This window comes from Hyperolius riggenbachi, chromosome 8 (genome assembly GCF_040937935.1).
Source record: "Hyperolius riggenbachi isolate aHypRig1 chromosome 8, aHypRig1.pri, whole genome shotgun sequence".
NCBI classification, from domain to species: Eukaryota; Metazoa; Chordata; class Amphibia; order Anura; family Hyperoliidae; genus Hyperolius; species Hyperolius riggenbachi.
The window spans coordinates 67,239,406-67,261,237 of NC_090653.1; the positions used below are offsets into that span (position 1 = coordinate 67,239,406).

General features: G+C 44.8%; 1 protein-coding gene across 6 annotated transcripts in view; it reads left to right on the top strand.

Annotated features, from left to right (window-relative positions):
• BICRA (BRD4 interacting chromatin remodeling complex associated protein) overlaps window positions 1-21,832 on the top strand; it is a 187,249-nt gene that overhangs the window by 158,380 nt on the left and 7,037 nt on the right. For all 6 annotated transcript variants that reach the window (XM_068250590.1, XM_068250588.1, XM_068250589.1 and 3 more), the window contains 8 exons: window positions 3,767-4,441; window positions 5,550-5,853; window positions 7,073-7,176; window positions 7,280-7,405; window positions 10,969-11,030; window positions 15,606-15,754; window positions 15,942-16,036; window positions 20,993-21,095. In XM_068250590.1, the coding sequence (XP_068106691.1) occupies window positions 3,767-4,441; window positions 5,550-5,853; window positions 7,073-7,176; window positions 7,280-7,405; window positions 10,969-11,030; window positions 15,606-15,754; window positions 15,942-16,036; window positions 20,993-21,095 (1,618 nt within the window). The remainder of the gene's footprint in view (window positions 1-3,766; window positions 4,442-5,549; window positions 5,854-7,072; window positions 7,177-7,279; window positions 7,406-10,968; window positions 11,031-15,605; window positions 15,755-15,941; window positions 16,037-20,992; window positions 21,096-21,832) is intronic.

A 21,832-nucleotide genomic window follows, 5' to 3' on the forward strand; every position in this document is an offset into this window, starting at 1 on the left:
GTGATTGGTTTACAGCGATAACCGGTTCAGTAGCCAATGAAATCGTCTCCTAACCGGCTCATGGAGCTCTGCTGTCATACTGACCGCAGAACACGTGGGCTTCAGCAACTGTAGAGCGACGTGAACGGCGAGAGAGACAGGTCCATACGGCGTAATGGTAGTGAGCCCCGCTTTCTGACCCAAAAAATCCCACAGAGGTCGGCTATTTCCGCCTGTTTCCGAGCGGAGAGCTGCAGCAGCGCCCCCGCTGGAGCCAGAAAAGGTAAATATTGCACAGCCTAACAAATTGTCGGCTGTGTGTTCCATGGGCTGCAGCGAGACCTCCGTGGGACACAGGAGGACGGGGGAAGCCTCGATAGGATCCAGAGGCTTCCCCCTACCGAGGTGATTACCCCCAGGGGAACTTTTTTTCGTTACAGAGTCTCTTTAAGGGGCCAGAGGCTGCTGGTCCGGAAGCAGTTAAAATACAGTTCCAATTCCAATGCAACACACACTCTCAACCACATATAATAGCCATAGGAACTGATAGATAAGCCACTAAAAGGGTCCACTAAAGCGCTTTCAGCTGTGCTTTGGGATAGCCAGTGATCCCAAAAAGTGCTATGCTGATGAAAGTCCTTGGAGCAAAAGATAGGAGCGCTGCAAAATCACTTTGGAATTGCTCTATAAAAGCAATTTTGCAGCATATTTTTTGCGGGGGAAGGGGGGGTGGTGGTGCAACTTTTGCATTTAAACTACTTGCCAGGTTTCCCAAGGCCCGGTTTCTGGTGCATAGCCGCACCTCTTAGCAGAAGAGGTCTTTGGTGCTTCTCTATTTGGAGAAAGAGAAGCGCCTATGACCTCTTGGGTGGGGGCCATCTTCCGCCCCGGCTCGGAACCTGGCATTTATCTGCCATCAGGGTCCTGTTATGATGTATACAGTGCCTCACATTGTATAATATCCCATTCGTACTGTGGCTGGCATTCAGGGGTCTCTCTCTCTTTCCTGCTGGTTCTTGCTTGACCTTTATTTTGTACTGTCACTAATTTCTCACCCCTCAAACGCTGCTGCTGTTCTCTGGTTAATTTCACCCTGATCCTGACCTCTTCCCTTGCACACTGCGTGTGTTCTTGTGAAACGCTGACTTCTCTTCCTGTGTCGTGTTTTCAACTGTGCTGCTGGGCAGAGCTTATTTTACTGCCAGAACAACTAACTATACGTATCATTGTGTGTGTGTGTGAGTCTTGTGTACAGAGGCAGATGAATATTTACAAGTCTTGCAAGAGCCATTCACATGAAACACAATTTGTTTATTTAGATGCTGAGTACAAAAGTAGGTGTGATGATGTTACCACCAGGTCCATGGCTCTATCATAAAATCTCTATGCAGGCAACAGATCTCTTCCAACTGCTTTGTGCAGGAAAACCTGCATAGGATAATCTTCTGGTCCACCACTTACAGCAGTTGTTGGAAGTGTTACTGAAGGAGAAGGGGTGAAATGAGTGATGTCTGATTAAAGTATGTGAATGGCCTACATACTTTGTATCAGTGCAGAATTTTAGTGCCACTCAAATGTATGTGTAGTGCTTTAGTAAAAGAAATGTAGTTTTGACTTAAAGGGGGACCCTGTCACAGGACATGCCTGTTGTTCTGCTCTTGACTGAGCAAACCTGTACTATTGTATGAAGTAGGGAGTGGTAAGGAGTTTCTTGGGCATCCCATTCTAAGGAATGGGGTAGGCGTGTGGCAGCGCCCTGTAAAGAAAAGCACAGGAGACAAAAAGACAGGAGCCCAGTAGTGCAGTATGTCAATGAAGGATGTGGATAATAAGGTAAAAAATGCTACTCACAAAGGAGGGTTGCAAGGAGCAACCAAAGACAGAAAGCAGGTGGAGATTATGAACCCAACTCCACTCGGGGTGGTCCTGGAGAGACCCGGATGTGGTCGCTCTCTTGAAAAAAAAAGGGGACAGATGTTCACCGTAGCGGCAACCACTGGAGTTCTTTCACCACCCCTCGGACAAGTTATGTACGGGGGTGTACTATGCACATTAGGAGGGAAAAGAGGTGTCCTAGGTGTATAAAGGCATCTAAAAACAGTTTAAAAATGTAAAGGATAACGGGGTGTCTTACCTCAACGACGAAATCTTTGTAAACTACAAAAGATTTTCATTTAGCACAAGCAACGCGTTTTGCGGGTCTGAGCCCGCTTCCTCAGGCTAATAACCGTGCCAAATGATAAAAGATTCAGTCAGCGTAGAGAGGCTCCCTATGCTGACTGATCATTTGGCTCTGTTATTGGCCTGAGAAAGCAGGCTCAGACCCGCAAAACGTGTTGCCTGTGCTACACACCCAGGGCACCTCTTTTCCCTCCTAAAATCCCATTCTGAGAACTTTCGATTGAAGTCAGCTGGATATGATCTGCTGCAGCAGACTGCTGAAGGTGAGCCCCTTGATGTTGGGGGACACCAGTGCTCTTTCTTTAGATTATCTGAGACAGCCATGAGGAACTGATAAACTGCCATGTGTATATAAGACACATAAAGATAATTTAATACCATCCCGAACCTAATCTAAAATCTTCATATTCGGTATGGGGGGTGGAAGAGAGGTGTTGCTGCCTTGCCTAGGATTAGAGGAGTAAGGCCCGGTTCACATTAGCGGTTGTTTGCCAAACGGACCGGATGACCTGACCGGATCCGGACCGGATCCGGATCGGAACCGTACGGTTCTGATCCGGATCCGATCCGGATCCGGTCAGGTTGCATCAGGTGGTAATCAGGATGCGATCCGGATCCGTTTGGCAAAGTTAACGTAAAAAAAAAAAAAAAAATGTTGGGGTCTGGGGGGTCAGCAGAAGGGGGACCTGTGGAATCAGGCCCTCTGCTGTTTAGCACTCACCTCCACCTCCGACATGCTGCCAACATCCTGCCAACACCTCCAGCTCGTGCTGCTCCACTCCAAAATGCTTGCCCATGTGTCCCCAGCCAATATCGCCGCAAAAATCCGCATAGGAAGTGGGGTAGAACATCCGGATTTCTCAGCCAGTGTGTTGTGCGGCCTCCGGTTCCCATTTGTTTGTATTGGCCGGATGGTGCAGTCCGGCTCCGCCCCGGATACGGCTGCCGGAGGGGCCGGATGAAAAAATAGCGCATGTTGGAACGGAGGCCGGAGTCCGGATCCGCTCCGGTTCTGCAGAACGGACCCATGTGAACGGACGCATAGGCTTTAATTGCTATGCCGTGCGTCCGTTCCGTCCGTTCTGCAGGCGGTGCGGCTCCGGCACGGCGATTCCGGAGGGCCACCGCAAGTGTGAACCGGGCCTTAGGTACACAAAGGGGAGGGATACACGAAAGAAAGCACAATTCTGTTTTACATAGCATTTTTAGTAGGAGAGCTTTTTGGTTATTTTTAACCTCTTACACACTGCTCTGTGTTCTAGTTCACCATTAGCTTGCTGGGTTATCAGTCACCCCACCTTTTTATATAAGCAAGTCCTGTTTCATTTTAATGGCTTTTCTTGATCATTCATGGCTACTAGATTTTCTGTGTGTTCAGATATTGAATAATGAATGAATACATTGTTTGGAATCAGTGGGAATTATCTAATTTGAGAATAATAATAATAACCTACCATTTTATTGCTTTTAGTGTTATAACACAGCTACTAATACTACAATGAGTTTGGAGATTTGTAATAGGCTGCTTTGTAGTTAGATTGTTGTGTTTGGTGGTATAGCTAATCTGGTCAACATTTAGCAACAATTGTCCTATTTTCTCCTCTAGATTCCCACCGGACAACAGAAGCTTCCAGGAGCATCGCCTTCCCATACACTACCTCACCCACCCAGCCCACAGCTGCAAGCTTCCGCCTCACACCACTCACAAATGCAGTCTCCTCACCAGTCTCGTCCTCCTTCCCGGCCACCATCTCGTCCACATTCTCGTCCTCCTTCCCAGCCTCCGAGTGTCCCCCGTCCTCCTTCTGAGCCCCTTTCCCGTTCCTGTACTCCTCAGATGCAGAGCTTGTTTGTCATTCAGAACCAAATCTCCTCCTCGCCTCACGGTTCTTCCCAGCATCCGCTACGCCCTCCTTCTCAGCCTCAGGTACAGACATCTTTTGCACCTCACCAGTCTATGCCCACCGAAATGCCACAAACCCTCTCATCTCCGCAGCAGCATGTTCAGCTACAGGTGCAGTTGAGCGCTCCACAGCCAGACATTCGGACAGGAGTCCCAATTTCCCTGCAGGCCACGCCGCCCACCTCAGATGCCTCCCAGACACACTCATTCCCTGTGCAGTTCCAGACTCAGGCATCTATTAAATCCCAAGGGCCCAACCAGTCTATCCACATAACAGACCAGCATCGCACCTTCCAGATGACCCCCAGCCAATTCCAGGCTTTGGCGTTATCAAGCAACCTTCCTCAACAAAAGCAGCTGTTGGAGAGATATCAGCAGGTGAGAACATCATGGGGTTTCTTGCTTGGTTGCTTTTTGTTTTTAAATTGCCATTTTATGCTTATAAAGTTCACCTACAGTTTCTTCGATATAATGAAAGGTATACTGGATGATACCCTACCTAATTTTGAGAAGGTTTGGCAATATATACTTCGACACTCACACTGGCCTCCCCAGTTACTCACAGAAGTTTAGTGTGCTTATGGTCCTGTTCATGGTATTCTTGCTTCTGTGACTTGGGTCAGTTGGTGATGGTTGTCTCTGTTCATGGGGTGGAGTCTGGGAGACTTTCCCTCCTCCTATTTCCCTTTTCCCATTTCTTCTTTCATCTGTTCTTTTAACCTGGTCTCTCTTGATCGTTTACCTTTTCCCCTCTAATGTTGGGCTCCTGCCCAGTTTATGTGGTGCTGCGAGGGAACGCTTCTTGGACCTTCCTATCTCAGTGCTACTTGAGTCCTAGTATTTTTGGTACACATGGTCTTGTCTCGTATTGTCCACTTATCCTGCCCGTTGGACCTTGTTTAAGTTCAATGAAAGTTTTATATATCTTTAGACCATGGTCACCCCTTGGGATGTCCGTACATGTTGCCTTAGCTGCCTGCATTCAACTATGTTAAGTAGAAGTCTGCCTCCTCTGAGAGGTATTATGCATAACTGGGACCCTGTTTTGTTTATTTCTATGCAATATTTAAATGTTCATACTGTATTTTGCTTGTTTTCTTGTAAAATTCTCTACAATTAAAACCTTTTAAAAAGAAAGTAAAACAGGTCACCTACAGTTTCTGAGCAGACGTTTGGTGACATTTCTGATGACGGCCACACATTTTTCAAGTGAAGTATTTGATTTTTTTTTTTGACCATCGCCTGGTGACATCACCTGATTTTCAAAAATCCAATCCAGTATGTTTCACAGAGTCCGGAACCTATGAAATTGGTCCATTTCATTGGCAAATTCATGAGCCAATGAGGTATGAAATAGGGCTGCTCAATAGTTAGTCCCACATGCTGCACTGATATTCTTTTTGTTTTCTTTTTGTTTTTTAATGTACTGTGTATATGACTTTTTATGCCATATCACCAAAGCTAACTTGGTAAAACTGTTTCCTAGATGGCACAGCAGATGATGATACCAACTCAACAGCCGCAAGGGGGCTCTCAAACATCTCCTGCACTTGCTGGGCAATACAGCACTCAGACATCATCAGTGTTGATCGGTGGACAAGGGCAAGCGGTGCAAACCCAAGCCCCAATGCATGGGCACTCCCCTGGCCAGGTGCTTGTACAGTCCGCTGCTATGGCACATGGTGAGCTAACCAAGGTGCAATCGGGCACTGCCACACAGACGGCTCAACTCTCAACACTGCTTCAGCAGCAGCAACAGCAGCAAGCATCTGTTCTAGTGAAGTCTACAGGTGAGCACACCACGGCTGTATTTGTTTACCTTTTGTTTCAGTCTGACATCAGACTAATGGTGGGCATAGACGGGTCGACTGGCAGCTCGATTAGCCGCCGGATCGTCCCCAGCCGCGTCCCATGCTTGTCCGCGCTAATCGATCCCCACTCGTCCCCGCCGGCGGTCCTTATCAGCCGCTCGATTCCCTGCCATTGTCCGCCGGCGGGAATTGAGCGGGCGAGGGTCGAGAGGCATGATCGGACCAGCTGAATATTATCAGCTGGCTGGATCAGCTGGTCGATACACGGTACAGAAACGTACCGTGTATCCTCAGCATTAAAGGACATGTCCGAGTTAAAACAAAAAAGAAAACAGGATCTACTTACCTGGGGCTTTCTCCAGTCCCTGGCAGCCTGTCTGTCCCTCGTCGCAGCTCCGGTGTCCTGGGATTCCCTCCATTGCAGATGCCGACCTCACGAGGTCAGCATCTTCTGCACAAGCGCAGGCGCGGAACAATTTAGTTAAGTTGTTAATTTGTCTGCATGTGCTTCGAAAGCTAGATTTCTAGCCACACACTCAGTTTCCTTATTATTTTAAGGACAGAGACTTAACTTTGCTTCTTTTCGGTCTGTGCTTAGATTAGTCCTCCCAGCAGATTACAGATTAATGTCACAGATTACTCTATCCACTACAAGTTATAGTTGCTTTGAATGTTTGTTTTTTTTTGGTTCTCCAGTTTATTTCCACCATCGAAGGATATATGAAGTGACATGTAACATGATGAGATAGACATGTGTATGTACAGTGGCAATCACACAAATAATTATGCTGTGTTCCTTTTTTCTTTCTCTGCCTGGGAGAGTTAAACATCAGGTATGCAAGTGACTGTTTCTGTCCGGGCCGGACTATAGAGTAACCCTAACTGATAAGGAATTACAGCCATAAAATACTTTCAAAGATTTTAGTTCTGGCATACTTCAATGAATGCGTCATTGAGCAGAGACAATGAAACCATAAAAACTTAAAAAGTAGATTTAAATATAAAATAAAACTGGGGTATCTTAAAAAAAAAAAAGTCATTTTTTTAGGAGCAGGAGGATAGATACAATTGTTTAACTGTTTATTTTCACCTCGGGTTTCCTTTAAGACATCTGCTTTGTTATTGCTGGCAGTTTGTTATACCGGTTTGCTGATGGTCCACCCTCTCTCCTGACTCGTCTCTTGTGATCTGTCTGCAGGTGCTGCTGCTGGACCGCAGGATGCCTCTGCTTACCCCAATGCATCAGTGAAGCCTCCTGTGATGCAGGGGAAGCCCGTTTCTACTCTTCCTGTGCACACGCAGGTGAGGAGTCTAGCTAACAACATAACTTTCATATTACTGGGGGTGTGTGTCCTGCAGGACCTCTGCACTGAGAGAGTTATTTGATTGGTTTCTTCTGTTTCAGGCTAAAGCCGGGGTAATCAGCTCAGTGCCTACTATCAGCCTGGGAAAGACCTCCCTGCAGATCCAAGTGGTTGGAAAAGGCATCTCTCAGATTGTTCCCGCGTCCCAGGTGCAGACTCAGCCGCAGGTATGTTCTCTAATATTGCCTTACGTGGATCGTTTTCTCACCACTCAGGACCCAGTTAACACTATAGCGAATCTACATGCGTTTTCTGCATGCAGATTCGCATATCCAATGATAGGAAATGGGTCTGTTTCCACTTGTCAGGAAATCTGTGTGGTTTGCTGTGCAGGAAAAATCGGCACAGCAGAGCCATCAGAATTTGCATGCAATGTAATTAATAGGAAATTTGCATGCATTTTCGCTATACGAATTTTCCGTGCAAATTCTGTACATTTGTGTAAAATCAATGTAAAAGCACACAGGCACTGACTTTATTCGCATACTTACAAAAATACTTGAAAACGTACGCAAATTCGCGTTAAAATCCGTTTTCCGCAACAAATTTGCAACGCACAAGTGGAAATGGGCCCTCACTTCCTGGGTGTCAGCTCTGCGTAGCAGCCTCACAGCAGTCTTTATTAGACACGGTCAATTAGATGCAAATAATTCTGAGTTGATGCAGCGTTATGCAAATTTTGTGGGCAAATTTATAATGGTTAATGGTGGAAGATGTGGCAGTGGGCAACGTTTATGTGAAGACTGGAGTCTCCTCCTGAGAAAAGTAGTGGTAGCGCCACCAATCACATTCTATGTGGTGCTCTGAATGGGGAGGGGGACCTGGTGATAATAAAGGACAACTGAAGTGAGAGAGATATGGGGGCTGCCATATTTATTTTCTTTTACACCATACCAGTTGCCTGGCATCCTGCTGAACTCTCATGCATCAGTGTCTGAATTACACACCTGAAACAAGCATGCGACAAGTGCAGTCTAACACTGATCTGCAAATGCTTGTTCAGGGTCTATGACTAAAAGTATAGAGCCAGAGGTCATATGGGTTGCCAGGCAACTGCTATTGTTTAAAAGGAAATGCATATGGCAGCCTCCATATCCCTCTTAGGTCAACTGTCCTTTAAAGTGAAATTATAATGGAAGCACCACTTTGTAGCACTGTATCAGTAGGAACAGCCTATATTAGCATAATGGGGTGAGGATGATAAAGTAGGCCCACATAAAGCCCCTTCAGATCTTAGTTTACTCAACCATTATTAACCTCCTTAGCGGTATGCCCGACACTGTGTCTCTCTATGGTATGGGGAGGATCGGGTTTGCACATGACGTCATCTGCGATCCTCCCCATAGTGAAGACCGGAGCTGTCCGGGGAGGCTGCGCCGATCACTGGAGCCAGGCTGGGTAAGGTATAAACCGGGGGAGCGGCGACGATCAAAGGGTGCTGGGGACTTCTTCTAGCTAGCGTAGTGCTCGGATTTATAGCCACTTGAGACATTTATTTTAAAATCTGGCAAAAATTAACACCTCCTGAGTGGCGTAACGCTCAGGAGGTTAAAGTAAACCTGTGATGAATTGGAGAAAAGCATTTTTTACTTACCTGGGGCTTTCTCCAGCTCCCTCAATGTCCTTTCGATCTGATCTGCTGTGCTCCTGTGAAGTTCGCTATCCAGCTGGGTTGTGAGCCACTGTGCATGCACTGGACGCATTCTTTAGTCTTTATGAACTGCGCATTCGCAGAACGCTCCCAGCCACAGGAGCGCCACCGTGGGGGGGGGGGGGGGGAGGGGTGCACAGTAGTCCATGACTGAGCTAAGTCACAGACTTTTCAGGACTAACTGCAGCATGGCAGATGGGATCTGGGAGAACGGGACTACAGGGGGCTATAAGGCCGCAGGTAAGTAAAAATCCTTTTCTCCCATTCGGCTCGGGTACACTTTAAAGCAGTGGTCCTCAAACTAAGAATGTAGCCCCCTGAGGCTTTTTTTACCAGCCCCCCCATATACAAAATGTATAATAGATGCGGTCAGCTACATTTTTGAATATTGGTGGTTCACATATAGACTGAAGCCAGAAAGCAGTAATTCGCTGGTTTCCAATTAAATTCGACATCATGTGACACTGTTGACCAATTGGACTGAAGGTTGTCACCTTAGTATGCATCACTGTCTGGCCCGCAAAGACTTCTATGTATACTCTGGCCCCCCAGCAGTCTGAAGTATGTTGACCCGGCCCTTGACCCAAAACGTTTGGGAACCCTTGCTTTAAAGGGACCCTAAACAGTACTTTAAATAAAAACATTTCTGGCCAGCGTGACCGTGCTGCGCATGTGCGGTTCAGAGTTAGAAAAACGCGCATGCGCAGTACTGTCATGGCGGCTGCCGTGATGACGCAAAGAGTGTGGCAAGCATTCAAATCCAGGGCCCGGGTGTCGCCAGTAACGGAGCCGCCAGCGGGACCCACAGAAGAACCAGGACGACGCCGGGGGACCTCGCGCCCTTTGGTGGGCTGGAGGAAGCCCCAGGTAAGTGAAAGTTTTGATGTAAAGTACAGCTCAGGGTTCCATTAAAGAGACACTAAAGCGAAAACAAAATGATGATATAATGACTTGGTTGTGTAGTATGGATAATTACTAGAACATTAGTAGCAAAGAAAATATTCCTATTTTTCTATTTTCAGTTATATAGTTTTGTTTTTTTAACATTGCATCATTCTCTAATATTTGCAGTTTGCACACTACTCTGTATTCTACATGATATTACAGAGCAGGCCAGTGAACTTTTGAACCCTTCTCTGCAGAGAAAAAGAAAATACATTCAGACACTTGAGATAATAAGCTTCAGAAGACATAGCTCTCTGAGACTTTGAAAGTCGTGGAGCTCAATGGCTCTTTTGCATAGATAACTGAGGTTTCTTAACTCTTCCTGTACTGGAAACAATATTGGACTTGTCTCTGCTTCTAATGTTTTGTTTAAAGATGTTTTTAGGTAAAAATGAGGATCCTCTGTTAAAGGGACTCCGAGCAGTGCAGAAACTATGGGAAGATGCATATCATTTTAAAGCTCTCTTTCTCCTCTTTCCAATGATATATAAACCGCTGCCCGCCGCGGCCGCGATTTCAATCGCGAAATTAGAGAAAACTAAAAGGCGTAGGGCGACGATTCAGGTGTCACCAGAAAGAGGAGAAAGAGAGCTTTAAAATGATACCCATCTTTACATAGTTACATTTTATTACACAGGGCGACTTTTTTCTAAAGTCAGCAGCTCCATTCTGCTGAATGGAGCTGCTGACACTGGGGAAAGTGTTGTCCTGTGTAATACAAGTAACTATGTAAATATGGATATCATTTTAAAGCTCTCTTTCTGGCGACACCTAAATCGTCGCTCTACGCCTTTTAGTTTTCTCTATTTTCGTGATTGAAATTGCGGCTGTGGCAATTTCAATCGCGAAAATAGCGAAAACTAAAAGGCGTAGGGCGGCGGTTTATATATCATTGGAAAGAAGAGAAAGAGAGCTTAAAAATGATATGCATCTTTCCATAGTTTCTGCACTGCTCTGAGTCCCTTTAAGGTTTCACCTTCTGGTATATATACAGTACTAATGCTTATTGCTCCTTGCTGTGTTGGTGTTGAAATCTTTTACGGAATTACAAAGTCTTTTGCCATCTGCAGTTATCTCATTTATACAGCTGTCTTTTTGTCCTATATGTGATCATTCTTTCTGTCTTCTTTTTAGTTTGATAATAAATATGGAACCCTGAAAAAACTTCAGACACTACAGCCAAGCAAGGAAGCCTGGTAAGCATATAGTTGTTCATAGACGTTTAATACGTGTGGTTGTGACAGCTGCATCCTTCTGTTCAGTGCTTGCGCGTAAGATTTTCTGTGGTTAGAGTTTTGTGCAGCAGAGGGCGCCAACAATCATATCTGAGCTTCTCTGGGCAGAACAGGCCAGAATGTAAATAGGCATTTAAAGTCGGTTGGAAGTCCATATTAACTGAAAAAAAAAAAATAGTAAAATATCATTCAATAGGAAATTTCTTGGTCAGCCTACCTTTCCCATTGATTTTTAGTGTTCACTGGCAGAATTTAGTAAAAAAAAAAATATTAAAACAAGAAACATTTTTATGTTGGTTTCCATCTTGACTGCTTCTCTGTGATGCCAAAAGTGACATCACTTCTGCTCTTTTCTTTTTCAACCCAGCCCAGTGTTTTATTTTCTCCTCCCTGCTGTGGGACTCCCACAGCACACATCACCTTGGCAACAAGCTTACATCAATGTGTAAAGCTTCCTAAGGCCTCGTTCACATTGGGCAACGTGTAGGGCTGTGTGTTTGGGATGCAAGTGCATCCGATCGCAAGCCATATGCGTTGCGCTGCTGATCCCATTCATTGCAGTGAATGGGATCAGCGCTGCGCTTTTTCAAAAAATGCGTGCAGCAGTGAGATCGCACTGCTGCACAGCGCGCATAGTATCAACATCAGACGTGCTCTCTATGCACTTCTGATGTTCTCGCTGATCGCATACTATACGTGCTGCTGCAGTGCGCACAGTAGTGCGTATAGTGTGAATAAGGCATAAGGACCCTTTTCCACTAACAAGCGCGATCGCAAATCGCGAACAAAGCATCTTAGTGGAAAAGAAGTGTTGTCCAGTTCATGAACGATTCGTTCATTTTAACTGGTTCTTCAGTGTGATGAATTAGATCACTCAGCTCACAAGGAATGATTCATTTGTAACAGTTCAGTGGATGAAACAGGAACTGCAGCTGCTGAGCTGTAAAGATTGAGCTAGTGAGAGAAGGAACTCCCCCCAGCTCACTCAGGGATCAGATTACAGCAGCAGCTCCTGACTCCGATCTGAACAGTTCCTTGTCTCAATGGTTCAAAGAAGGAACTGTTTGAACGGATCTTCAGTTCAAGTAGTGAAAGTGCAGAATCAGAGGCTGATGTGCATTTAGAAAGTGAACACAGTCATCCACTTTGCATCCACTAAATTTTACACAGAATGTGTGTTCATGATCCGAATTTTTTTAATGAACTGATTCGAATGAACAGGTTCATTGAAAAAATCGGGACTTCCCATCACTACTGGGAGACTTTCAAACGGCAAAGGAGGGGAGGAAGAGGGGGGAAAAAACTTCCCCACAATCCAGCAGGCTTACCCACAACCTCCCAGTCCAGTAAGTCGGCAACGGCACCGGCATGGGTGAGTTGGGTGAAAATGAGAGGGAGACATATTCGTGCCCCATTTAGAAAATTGAGGCCAAAAATATTTTTTTAGACTTGTTTTTATTTTTGGTGTTGCCACCCCCTTTAAAGTAAACCTGTAGGGAGAAAAGGAGTATTTACCTAGGGAGGGGAAAGCCTCTGGACCGTAATGAGGTTTCCCCCATCGTCTTCAGCATTGGGCATCCAGTGCCTGCAGCCCCTGAACATCGCACACAGCTGTTCAAATTTGTTTTAAAGCACACTTGAATTGAGAAGGGATATGGAGACTGGCATAGTTATTCCCATTTAAACAATACTAGTTGCCTTGGCTGTCCTGCTGATCATTTGCCTCTTAATTCATTTAGCCATAAACTCTGAACAAGCATGCAAATAGGATATTTCTGACAAAAATCTGACAAGATTAGCTGCCTGCTCGTTTCACGTGTGTGATTCAGACACTATTTATGCCAGAATGATCAGCAGTACAGCCAGGCAACTGGTATTGTTTCAAAGGAATAAAATATGGCAGCCTGCATTTTCCTCGCACTTCACTCACTTCAGGTTCCCTCTGAATGACCTCTTTTGCTAGAATAAAGACGTTACTCCCATTATTTTGTCCCTGGTGCCATTGCTGCAGAGAAGGAAATTACATTTGGAAGGGAAATTAGAACTTTAAGAGGAACTCCAGTGAAAAAAATGTAATAAAAAAGTGCTTTATTTTTACAATAACTATGTATAAATGATTCAGTGTTTGCCCATTGTAAAATCTTTCCACTCCCTGATTTACATTCTGGCATCAGATGGTGACATTTTTACTGCTGGCAGGTGATGTCAGTGTAAGGAGATGCGGCTTGCTTTTTTTGGCAGTTGGAAACAGCTGTTATTTCCCACAATGCAATAAGGCTCCCACGGTGTGATGTCAGAGCCATTGTCCTGACATCACACTATGAGAGGGGTTTCACCACAATATCAGCCATACAGAGCCCCCCGATGATCCGTTTGTGAAAAGGAAAAGATTTCTCATGGGAAAGGGGGTATCAGCCACTGATTGGGGTGAAGTTCAATCCTTGGTTACGGTTTCTCTTTAATTTATCAAATGAACACGAGAGCACATGTGTCTGTGTTAAACCACCTGAGCAAGCTAAAGGGTTCATTAACAATAAGATGGCCACTAAGGCTGAGTTCCCTTCTGCCAGCGGGAGCAGACCGTGTAGTGTCTGCTCTGAGGGTCCTCTGTGGACTGGCTGGAGCCTGGGGCAGATGCGTTTCAACCATAGGCAATATGGGAAACACAAATGCCTGTGCTGGAAAATCGCAGATGGCACAGAAGTGCGTCTCACTCTACCACAACAGATCCGTTGCAGTCTGACAATATTTATACAATAAGGTCTGTTCACTGTCAGTTTTTACAATGCGGTAAATGATCACTAATAACCTCTTTCCCTGAAATTAAGACATGGTAGCTAATGATCCAATTTTTTTGTCTAATCTTCCCATTTCTATGTGATATAAGAGACGGCCTAAAGCACAAGTGTCAAATACAAGGCCCATGGGCCTAAAGCTAGGTAAACGCATCAGATAAAACTCTTTGGAAAATGAAAGACCATGGTCCAATTTTACCCCCTCCCATGTAGTATAAGAGCCATACTCTACACAGTCTATTCTATGGAGCTGAACTCCCCATCAGATAAAAACCTTTGCAAGATGCTGCACACAAAGATGCTGTACACATTCAGCAGATCAGTATCTGCAAGATATCAGCTCCTGCAAAAGATCACTTTCTGCAAATTGCATTCATAGTCTATGATATCTGCAGATCTCATACACAGCTTAACAGACATTTATCTGCACATCAGATCCACCAGGATGGATCTTCAGATCTGCAGATGATTGTCTTATCTGCAGATGACTGTCTGGTATGCATGAGATCTGCAGATATCATAGACTATGAATGTATTTTGCAGATACTGATCTTTTGCATGTGTACAGCATCTTTGTGTACAGAATATTGCAAAGATTTGTATCTGATGGGGAGTTCAGCTCAATAGAATAGACTGTGAAGGTATGGCTCTTGTACTACATGGAATGGGGTAAAATTGGTCTGTGATCTTTCATTTTTCAAAGACTTTTTTTCTGATGTGTGTACCCACCTTAAGGCAGCCCTCATTGCCATTTTATGTGACCCTCAAGAGCTTCAATTGTGCATGATTGTAAAGGCTCATACACACATCAGACTATAGTCTTTGGAAAATGAAAGATCACAGACCAATTTTACCCCCTTCCATGTAGTATGAGAGCCATACCTTCGCAGTCTTTTCTATGGAGCTGAACTCCCCATCAGATAAAAATCTTTGCAAGATGCTGCACACAGAGATGCTGTACAGACACAAAAGATCTGTTCCTGCCAAAAATCCATTCCTGCAAATTGCAATGATAGTCTATGAGATCTGCAGATCATCATACACACATGATTTAACTGACATTCATCTGCAGATCAAGCAATCATCTGCAGATCTGAAAATCCATCCTGGTGGATCTGATCTGCAGATGAATGTCAGTTAAATCATGTGTGTATGATGATCTGCAGATCTCATAGACTATCATTGCAATTTGCAGGAATGGATTTTTGGCAGGAACAGATCTTTTGCAGATACTGATCTTTTGTGTCTGTACAGCATCTGTGTGTGCAGCATCTTGCAAAGATTTTTTCTGATTGGGAATGCAGCTCACTAGAATAGACTGTGTAGAGTATGGCTCTCATACTACAGGCAGGGTGGTAAGATTGGTCTGTGATCTTTCATTTTCAAAAGACTATGGTCTGATGTGTGTATGTGGCCTAAGCAGTAACAAGCATGACAGCACACAGTCTTTCCATATAGAGGAGTACCCTGGTGACAGTGTTTATCTTTGAAACATTGTCAGTGCAGTGCAGCAGAGCAATGTAATATTTCCTTGCTCCAGTAATGTGTCGTGTTGAATCCTAATAAACAACTTAGATTTTGGCCCCTTACATGATTGAATTTGACACCCTTGGCTCCATAAAGTATTCCTTCATAGATTCACTCACTTTACCCTTCTACCACATAGATTGGGTAAGATTGGATCATTAGTGGCCACCACTACAGTGTTAAGCCACCTGCTAACCCACTGCTCTTTCCCCAGCTTCCTGGAGCAGCTACATAAACACCAGGGTTCAGTCCTGCATCCAGACTACAAGACACCCTTTCACTCTTTTGAAGATGCTCTACACAGGCTCCTCCCCTACCATGTGTACCAAGGACTGCTGCCCAACACACATGATCTGCGTAAAGGTAAGACCTCCTCCTGTTTTATTATACAGCTTTTTCTGAAGTGCTTTAAAACTGAAACTGGAGCGGCGCCATGCCATTTAAATCGATCAAGTTCTAAATATATAATGTCTGATTTATTGTGTTTGTGTACTCTGTATAGTTATGCAGCGCAATTCAATGATCAAACTTTGTCTTTTCCTCCCCACAGTGGATGATGAGTTTGAGACGGTGTCTACTCAGCTCCTGAAGCGCACGCAAGCCATGCTCAACAAGTATCGCTCCTTACTTTTAGAAGAGTCCAGGGTGAGTTTCAGCCTTCCTCCAAAGACTTCTTGTGCTTTAAGCCTGGTACACACATCCAATTTTGGTTGGCTAATGCTTGGTCAATTTTACCACCTCCATGTAGTATCACAGCTTACCTACATAATCTGTTCATACAAATACAAAACACTGCATTGGCTAAAAGCAATTGGGGTAGATCTTGTGGAGCGCTTCCTAAAATTCAATACGAAACCATCAAACGGATACAGCGCTTAATACCACATGTACAAAGGTGTATGTAAAGTGGACATAAAGTCTCTCAAAAACTGGGTGCGGACGGACAACTCATGGGGTCCCCAGGCAATAGGAGATTATGGGGCCCCGTACACCCGCAAGCCACACCCGCTTGTGCAGCGGAGGCGTAGATGCCTCCAGTGTAGGTTAGATAGGTAGGTGCCCGCAGTATAGGTTAGATAGGTAGGTGCATGCAGTATAGGTTAGATAGGTAGGTGCCCCCAGTATGTTAGGTAGGTGCCCCCAGTATGTTAGATAGGTAGGTGCCCCCAGTGTAGGCTAGATAGGTGTCCCCAATATAGGTTGGATAGGTAGGTGCCCCCAGTATAGGTTAGATAGGTAGGTGCCCCCAGTATAGGTTAGATAGGTAGGTGCCCCCAGTATAGGTTAGATAGGTAGGTGCCCCCCGTATAGGTTAGATAGGTAGGTGCCCCCCGTATAGGTTAGATAGGTAGGTGCCCCCCAGTATAGGTTAGATAGGTAGGTGCCCCCCAGTATAGGTTAGATAGGTAGGTGCCCCCCATATAGGTTAGATAGGTAGGTGCCCCCCATATAGGTTAGATAGGTAGTTGCCCCAAGTATAGGTTAGATAGGTAGGTGCCCCAAGTATAGGTTAGATAGGTAGGTGCCAGTAGGTATAGGTTAGATAGGTAGGTGCCCCCCATATAGGTTAGATAGGTAGGTGCCCCCCATATAGGTTAGATAGGTAGTTGCCCCAAGTACAGGTTAGATAGGTAGGTGCCCCAAGTATAGGTTAGATAGGTAGGTGCCCCGCAGTATAGGTTAGATAGGTAGGTGCTAGAGTTGGGCGAACAGTTCGGCTGTGTTAGCCGAACTGCAGCCGAACTGTTCGGCTGCCCAACCTGTCATTTTGATGTGGCTCTTACTACTTCCGGGTCGCAATGACGTCACACACATGCGCAGAGAGTGCCCGGCAACTGGAGCGCGATCTAGGACGCGCTCCGCCGGGCCAGCGCAGACGTACTACTCCGGGTCATTGCGACCCGGAAGTAGTAAGAGCCACATCAAAATGACAGGTTGGGCAGCCGAACAGTTCGGCTGCAGTTCGGCTAACACAGCCGAACTGTTCGCCCAACTCTAGTAGGTGCCCGCAGTATAGGTTAGATAGGTAGGTGCGAGGGGGGGCATAGTAGTTACAACTCACCTGCAGCCTCTATCTCCTTCCTCTCCCGGCGGCTGTCGCATTGGTAACAGCACCCCCTTTGAGATGACATGACCGCACGCATGTCATCACAGGGAGCGCTGTTACCAACACGATGGACGCCTGGGAGAGAGAGAAAGGAGATTGAGGCTGCAGGGAATCGGTGACGGAAGGCAAGCTGTAACTAATATGCCTGCTACCAAGACCCCCATACCCCCACCCCCCCTCCCCACATCTGCGCCTCCTCTCTATCCCTCAAACGTGCCAGGGATGGGCCCCCTACTGATCTCGGGCCCTTGGTCCATGCCCAAGTGCCCTAATGGTCAAGTCCGCCCCTGCTCAAAAGTTCAATTTTTAGCGTATCTTGAAGGCACCATGACACACATGGGGATCTCTTCAATTCACCTCAGCCCTAGAAGGGGATGCTCACCCTTATATGATCCTCTATGAGATTGGGTCTACAGCACCTGCAGGGTCATTAAAGGCCACCCTCTGCCTGTCACGATCTTCTAACACGTCAATATCCTTCACAATTGTTCCACATAGAATACCTCAAAGATAAAAAAGCATCGTTCCATAGCGTAAAACCATTCACCTATTTATTGTAGATTCAATATGGCCACTCGCATATTAAAACCTTGTTTTGAGCATAGAGATTTTAGGGCTCTCCCCCGTAGCGTTTGTGCTGCTAAGTCTCCACTGTCACACTCCACGAAACCACGACTGCCTATTTCCATGTGTAGTGTAGTCTGTTCAAAATCTGTTGACGCTCATACTGCATGGAGGTGGTAAAATGTGGCAATCCTTGGCCAATCAAAATCTGAGGATTGCATGCACTCTTAACCATGATTATACTGTACAAAGTCCTGTGCAAAGTAGATCATTACAGAAGAGCAAAGAGAGCTGGGGAAAGAGTGGAGTAAGTTGTTAAAGCAACCAGTGAGAACATTTATTTAATCTCCATAACGTGATTAATTAGACTGGACACCTGCTTTATAGTGTACACACTTGAAAGATTAATGAAAGATCTTAGACCAATTTTACCCCCTTCCATGTAGTATAAGAGCCATACTCTACACAGTCTATTCTATTGAGCTGAACTCCCCATCAGACAGAAATCTTTGCAAGATGCTGCACACACAGATGCTGTACAGACACAAAAGATCAGTATCTGCAAAAGATCTGTTCCTGAAAAAGATCCGTTCCTGAAAAATGCATTCATAGTCTGATATCTGCAGATCCTCATACACACCTTGTTTAACAGACATTCATCTGCAGATCAGACAGTCATCTGCAGATCTGAAGATCCATCCTGGTGGATCTGATCTGCAGATGAATGTCTGTTAAACAAGGTGTGTATGAGATCTGCAGATATAGACTATGAATGTATTTTGCAGGAACAGATCTTTTGCAGATACTGATCTTTTGAATGTGTACAGCATCTTTGTGTTCAGCATTTTGCAAAGATTTTTATCTGATGGGGAGTTCAGCTCCATAGAATAGACTGTGTAGAGTATGGCTCTCATACTACATGGAAGGTGGTAAAATTGGTCTGTGATCTTTCATTAATCTTTCAAGTGTGTATGTAGCATTACTCTTGCTCCAAATCTTGTTTTTGCACCTACATTAGCCCACGTGAGAGCTGGCCATTAGTTAAATTGCATTGGTCACTTCTAAAGTAATAGTCGTGATGGTACAAAGCGTGAAGTTTATTTGCCAGTCCTTTATTATCCGTGCTATCTATCTCCTAAGAGACGATTAGCCTATATGATACGATGATTAGACTATAAGCAAAGCATCTTGCCACCGTTTAGGACTGTTCTCTTCAGCGCTTTTCCTCAGCTCTTGTTCCAGGCAGAATTAGCCTGTCCTTGGCTTTTGGCTGAGATCACATTTTCAGACAGGACGAGGCAGGCTTGCTGCGATGTTCCCTCCCATTCCCTCCTCTTTCCTACCACATTCACTTCCCGTAACGTGAATCTGAAGCCTAAATAAAAACACACACCCTTGCCTAAGGAGAGGGAAGGCTCTGGGTCCTATAGAGCCTTTCCGTTCTTCTCTTCATTCCCTCGTTCCCCCGCAGGCTCCTCCATTCAAATCTCCTGCTGGGGGAGTCTTCGGGAGCACTCGGGCTCCTGAAGACAGAAGGCTCCGTACTGCTCACACACACGAGAGAGCGCACGCAGTGCGGAGCAGCCCGTCTTCCGGAGCCCGAGTGCTCCCGAAAGCTTCCGAAGCCCACCCGCAGCTGAAAAGAGCAGTCTCTGATGAATCGGTCAGAGACTGCTTACTGGGGAACCAGCACAGGAACAACGGGATGAGTAGAGGAAGGGGAAGGCTCTATATGACCCAGAGCCTTCCCCTACTTAGGTGAGTATCTTATTTGCTCTGGGTTTGCTTTTTGAAAAATGCACTCCCATTGTCTTGAATGAGAATCGTGGAAAAATCGTAGCAATTTAGCTACGATTTCTATTCAAGGCAATGGGAGTGCATTTTTCAAAACACAACTCAGTAGCATTGCAAAATGCTCAGCAGTGTGGGCTTAAAGAGACACTGAAGCGAAAAAAAATTATGATATTATGATTTGTATGTGTAGTACAGCTAAGAAATAAAACATTAAGATCAGATACATCAGTGTAATTGTTTCCAGTTCAGGAAGAGTTGCGAAACTTCAGTTGTTATCTCTATGCAAACAAGCCATTAAGCTCTCCGACTAAGTTAGTGGTGGAGAGGGCTGTTATCTGACTTTTATTATCTCAACTGTTCCTGGACTATTTACTTTTCCTCTGCCAGAGGAGATGTCATTACTTCACAGACTGCTCTGAAAGAATCATTTTGAATGCTGAGTGTTGTGTAATCTGCACATATTATAGAATAATGCAATGTTAGAAAAAACACTATATACCTGAAAATAAAAGTATGAGAATATTTTCTTTGCTGCTAATCTTCTAGTAATTATTCATAGTACACAACCAATTCATTATATTATATATATTTTTTTCGCTTCAGTGTCTCTTTAAGTTGTGCACCCATCTTGTTTGCAGCATATAGTTATTTTGTCTAATTGTACAGATGAGCTCTGTGGCCTTCAGGTCCACCCTCAGGTATGCAAGTCCAATCTGAGATCTTTAGGTCCACCCTCAGGTCTGCAAATGCAGTCTGAGGCCTTCAGGTCCACCTTCAGGCCTGTAAGTCCAATCTGAGTTCTTTAGATCCACACTCAACTTTACAAGTACAGTCTCAGGTCCATCCTCAAGCCTACAAGTCCAATCTGAGATCCTTACTGTAGGTCCACACTCAGGTCTAGAAGTACAGCCTGAGGCCTTCAGGTCCACCTCAGGTCTGCAAGTCTGAGATCTTCTGATGTTACTGATGTGATCACTCAGGGTCCAGTATGTGTATTATCAGGCAGCGGTCATTATTATAGTTCAGGAATGGTGTTGGCTGGTGTGGTTGCATTACTATAAATTCTTTGAATACATTGCAGCCCACATAGATCACCCATGTTGTGATGGTTTCTGATCCATTTCTCTCTCATGCAGAGGGTGAGTCCATCTGCGGAGATGGTGATGATTGACAGAATGTTCATTCAGGAAGAAAAGGTTGCATTGTCTCAGGATCGGCAGTTGGCAAAAGAAAGACCAGGTATGTGTACTTCCATTATTTTACCATTAGATGGCAGTATAAATCTTCATGTTGGGTTTGACATTGATGTGTGTTAGCAGTGCCTCTGGCACCTGCTGTAGTGTATGCTTCTTTATATTTAAAGGGAAATATTACTTTTTTGTTTTACTGCCTGCTTTAAGTGACAGGAACACAGGAGAAATGTAATCTATAGTGCAAATATCATGCTGTGACTAATCTTTTAGAGCAGAGAGGAAATTCTGAGTTTAGTTACACTTTAACCTTTAATTCTAATTTGGGATTTTGAGGGTTTTTTTTATTTATAGTGGGTCTTTACTGTTGAGTAATTGTACAACAGTTGGCAGCATTTATAGGCCTAATTAACCATCTACCAGGGCAGAATGTACCGTTTTCATAAATTCCAGTGGACACTGCCTAGTTACTGAGTGGAGCCGGGTTTGGGTGAGCCTCACGCAGATATTTCTCTGCCCAGGGATACAATTCACTTTAATAGAAGTAAGTGTCCATGCAATGTGGCAGCAGTGGAAGAATAACTAATCCTTTGACATGTTAACTTACTTGCTACAACTATTATTTGGCTAGAATGCAATTTTACATGTAAACTACAGCAGAGATTTATTCTCCTTCTAGATGGTTTAAAGGAATACTATCAAACTAATCAATTATGTGTAAGCAGCATGAATGAATGAGGCAACAATTTTAATAAATGACTCTGATAACGATATCTGTGTAAAATG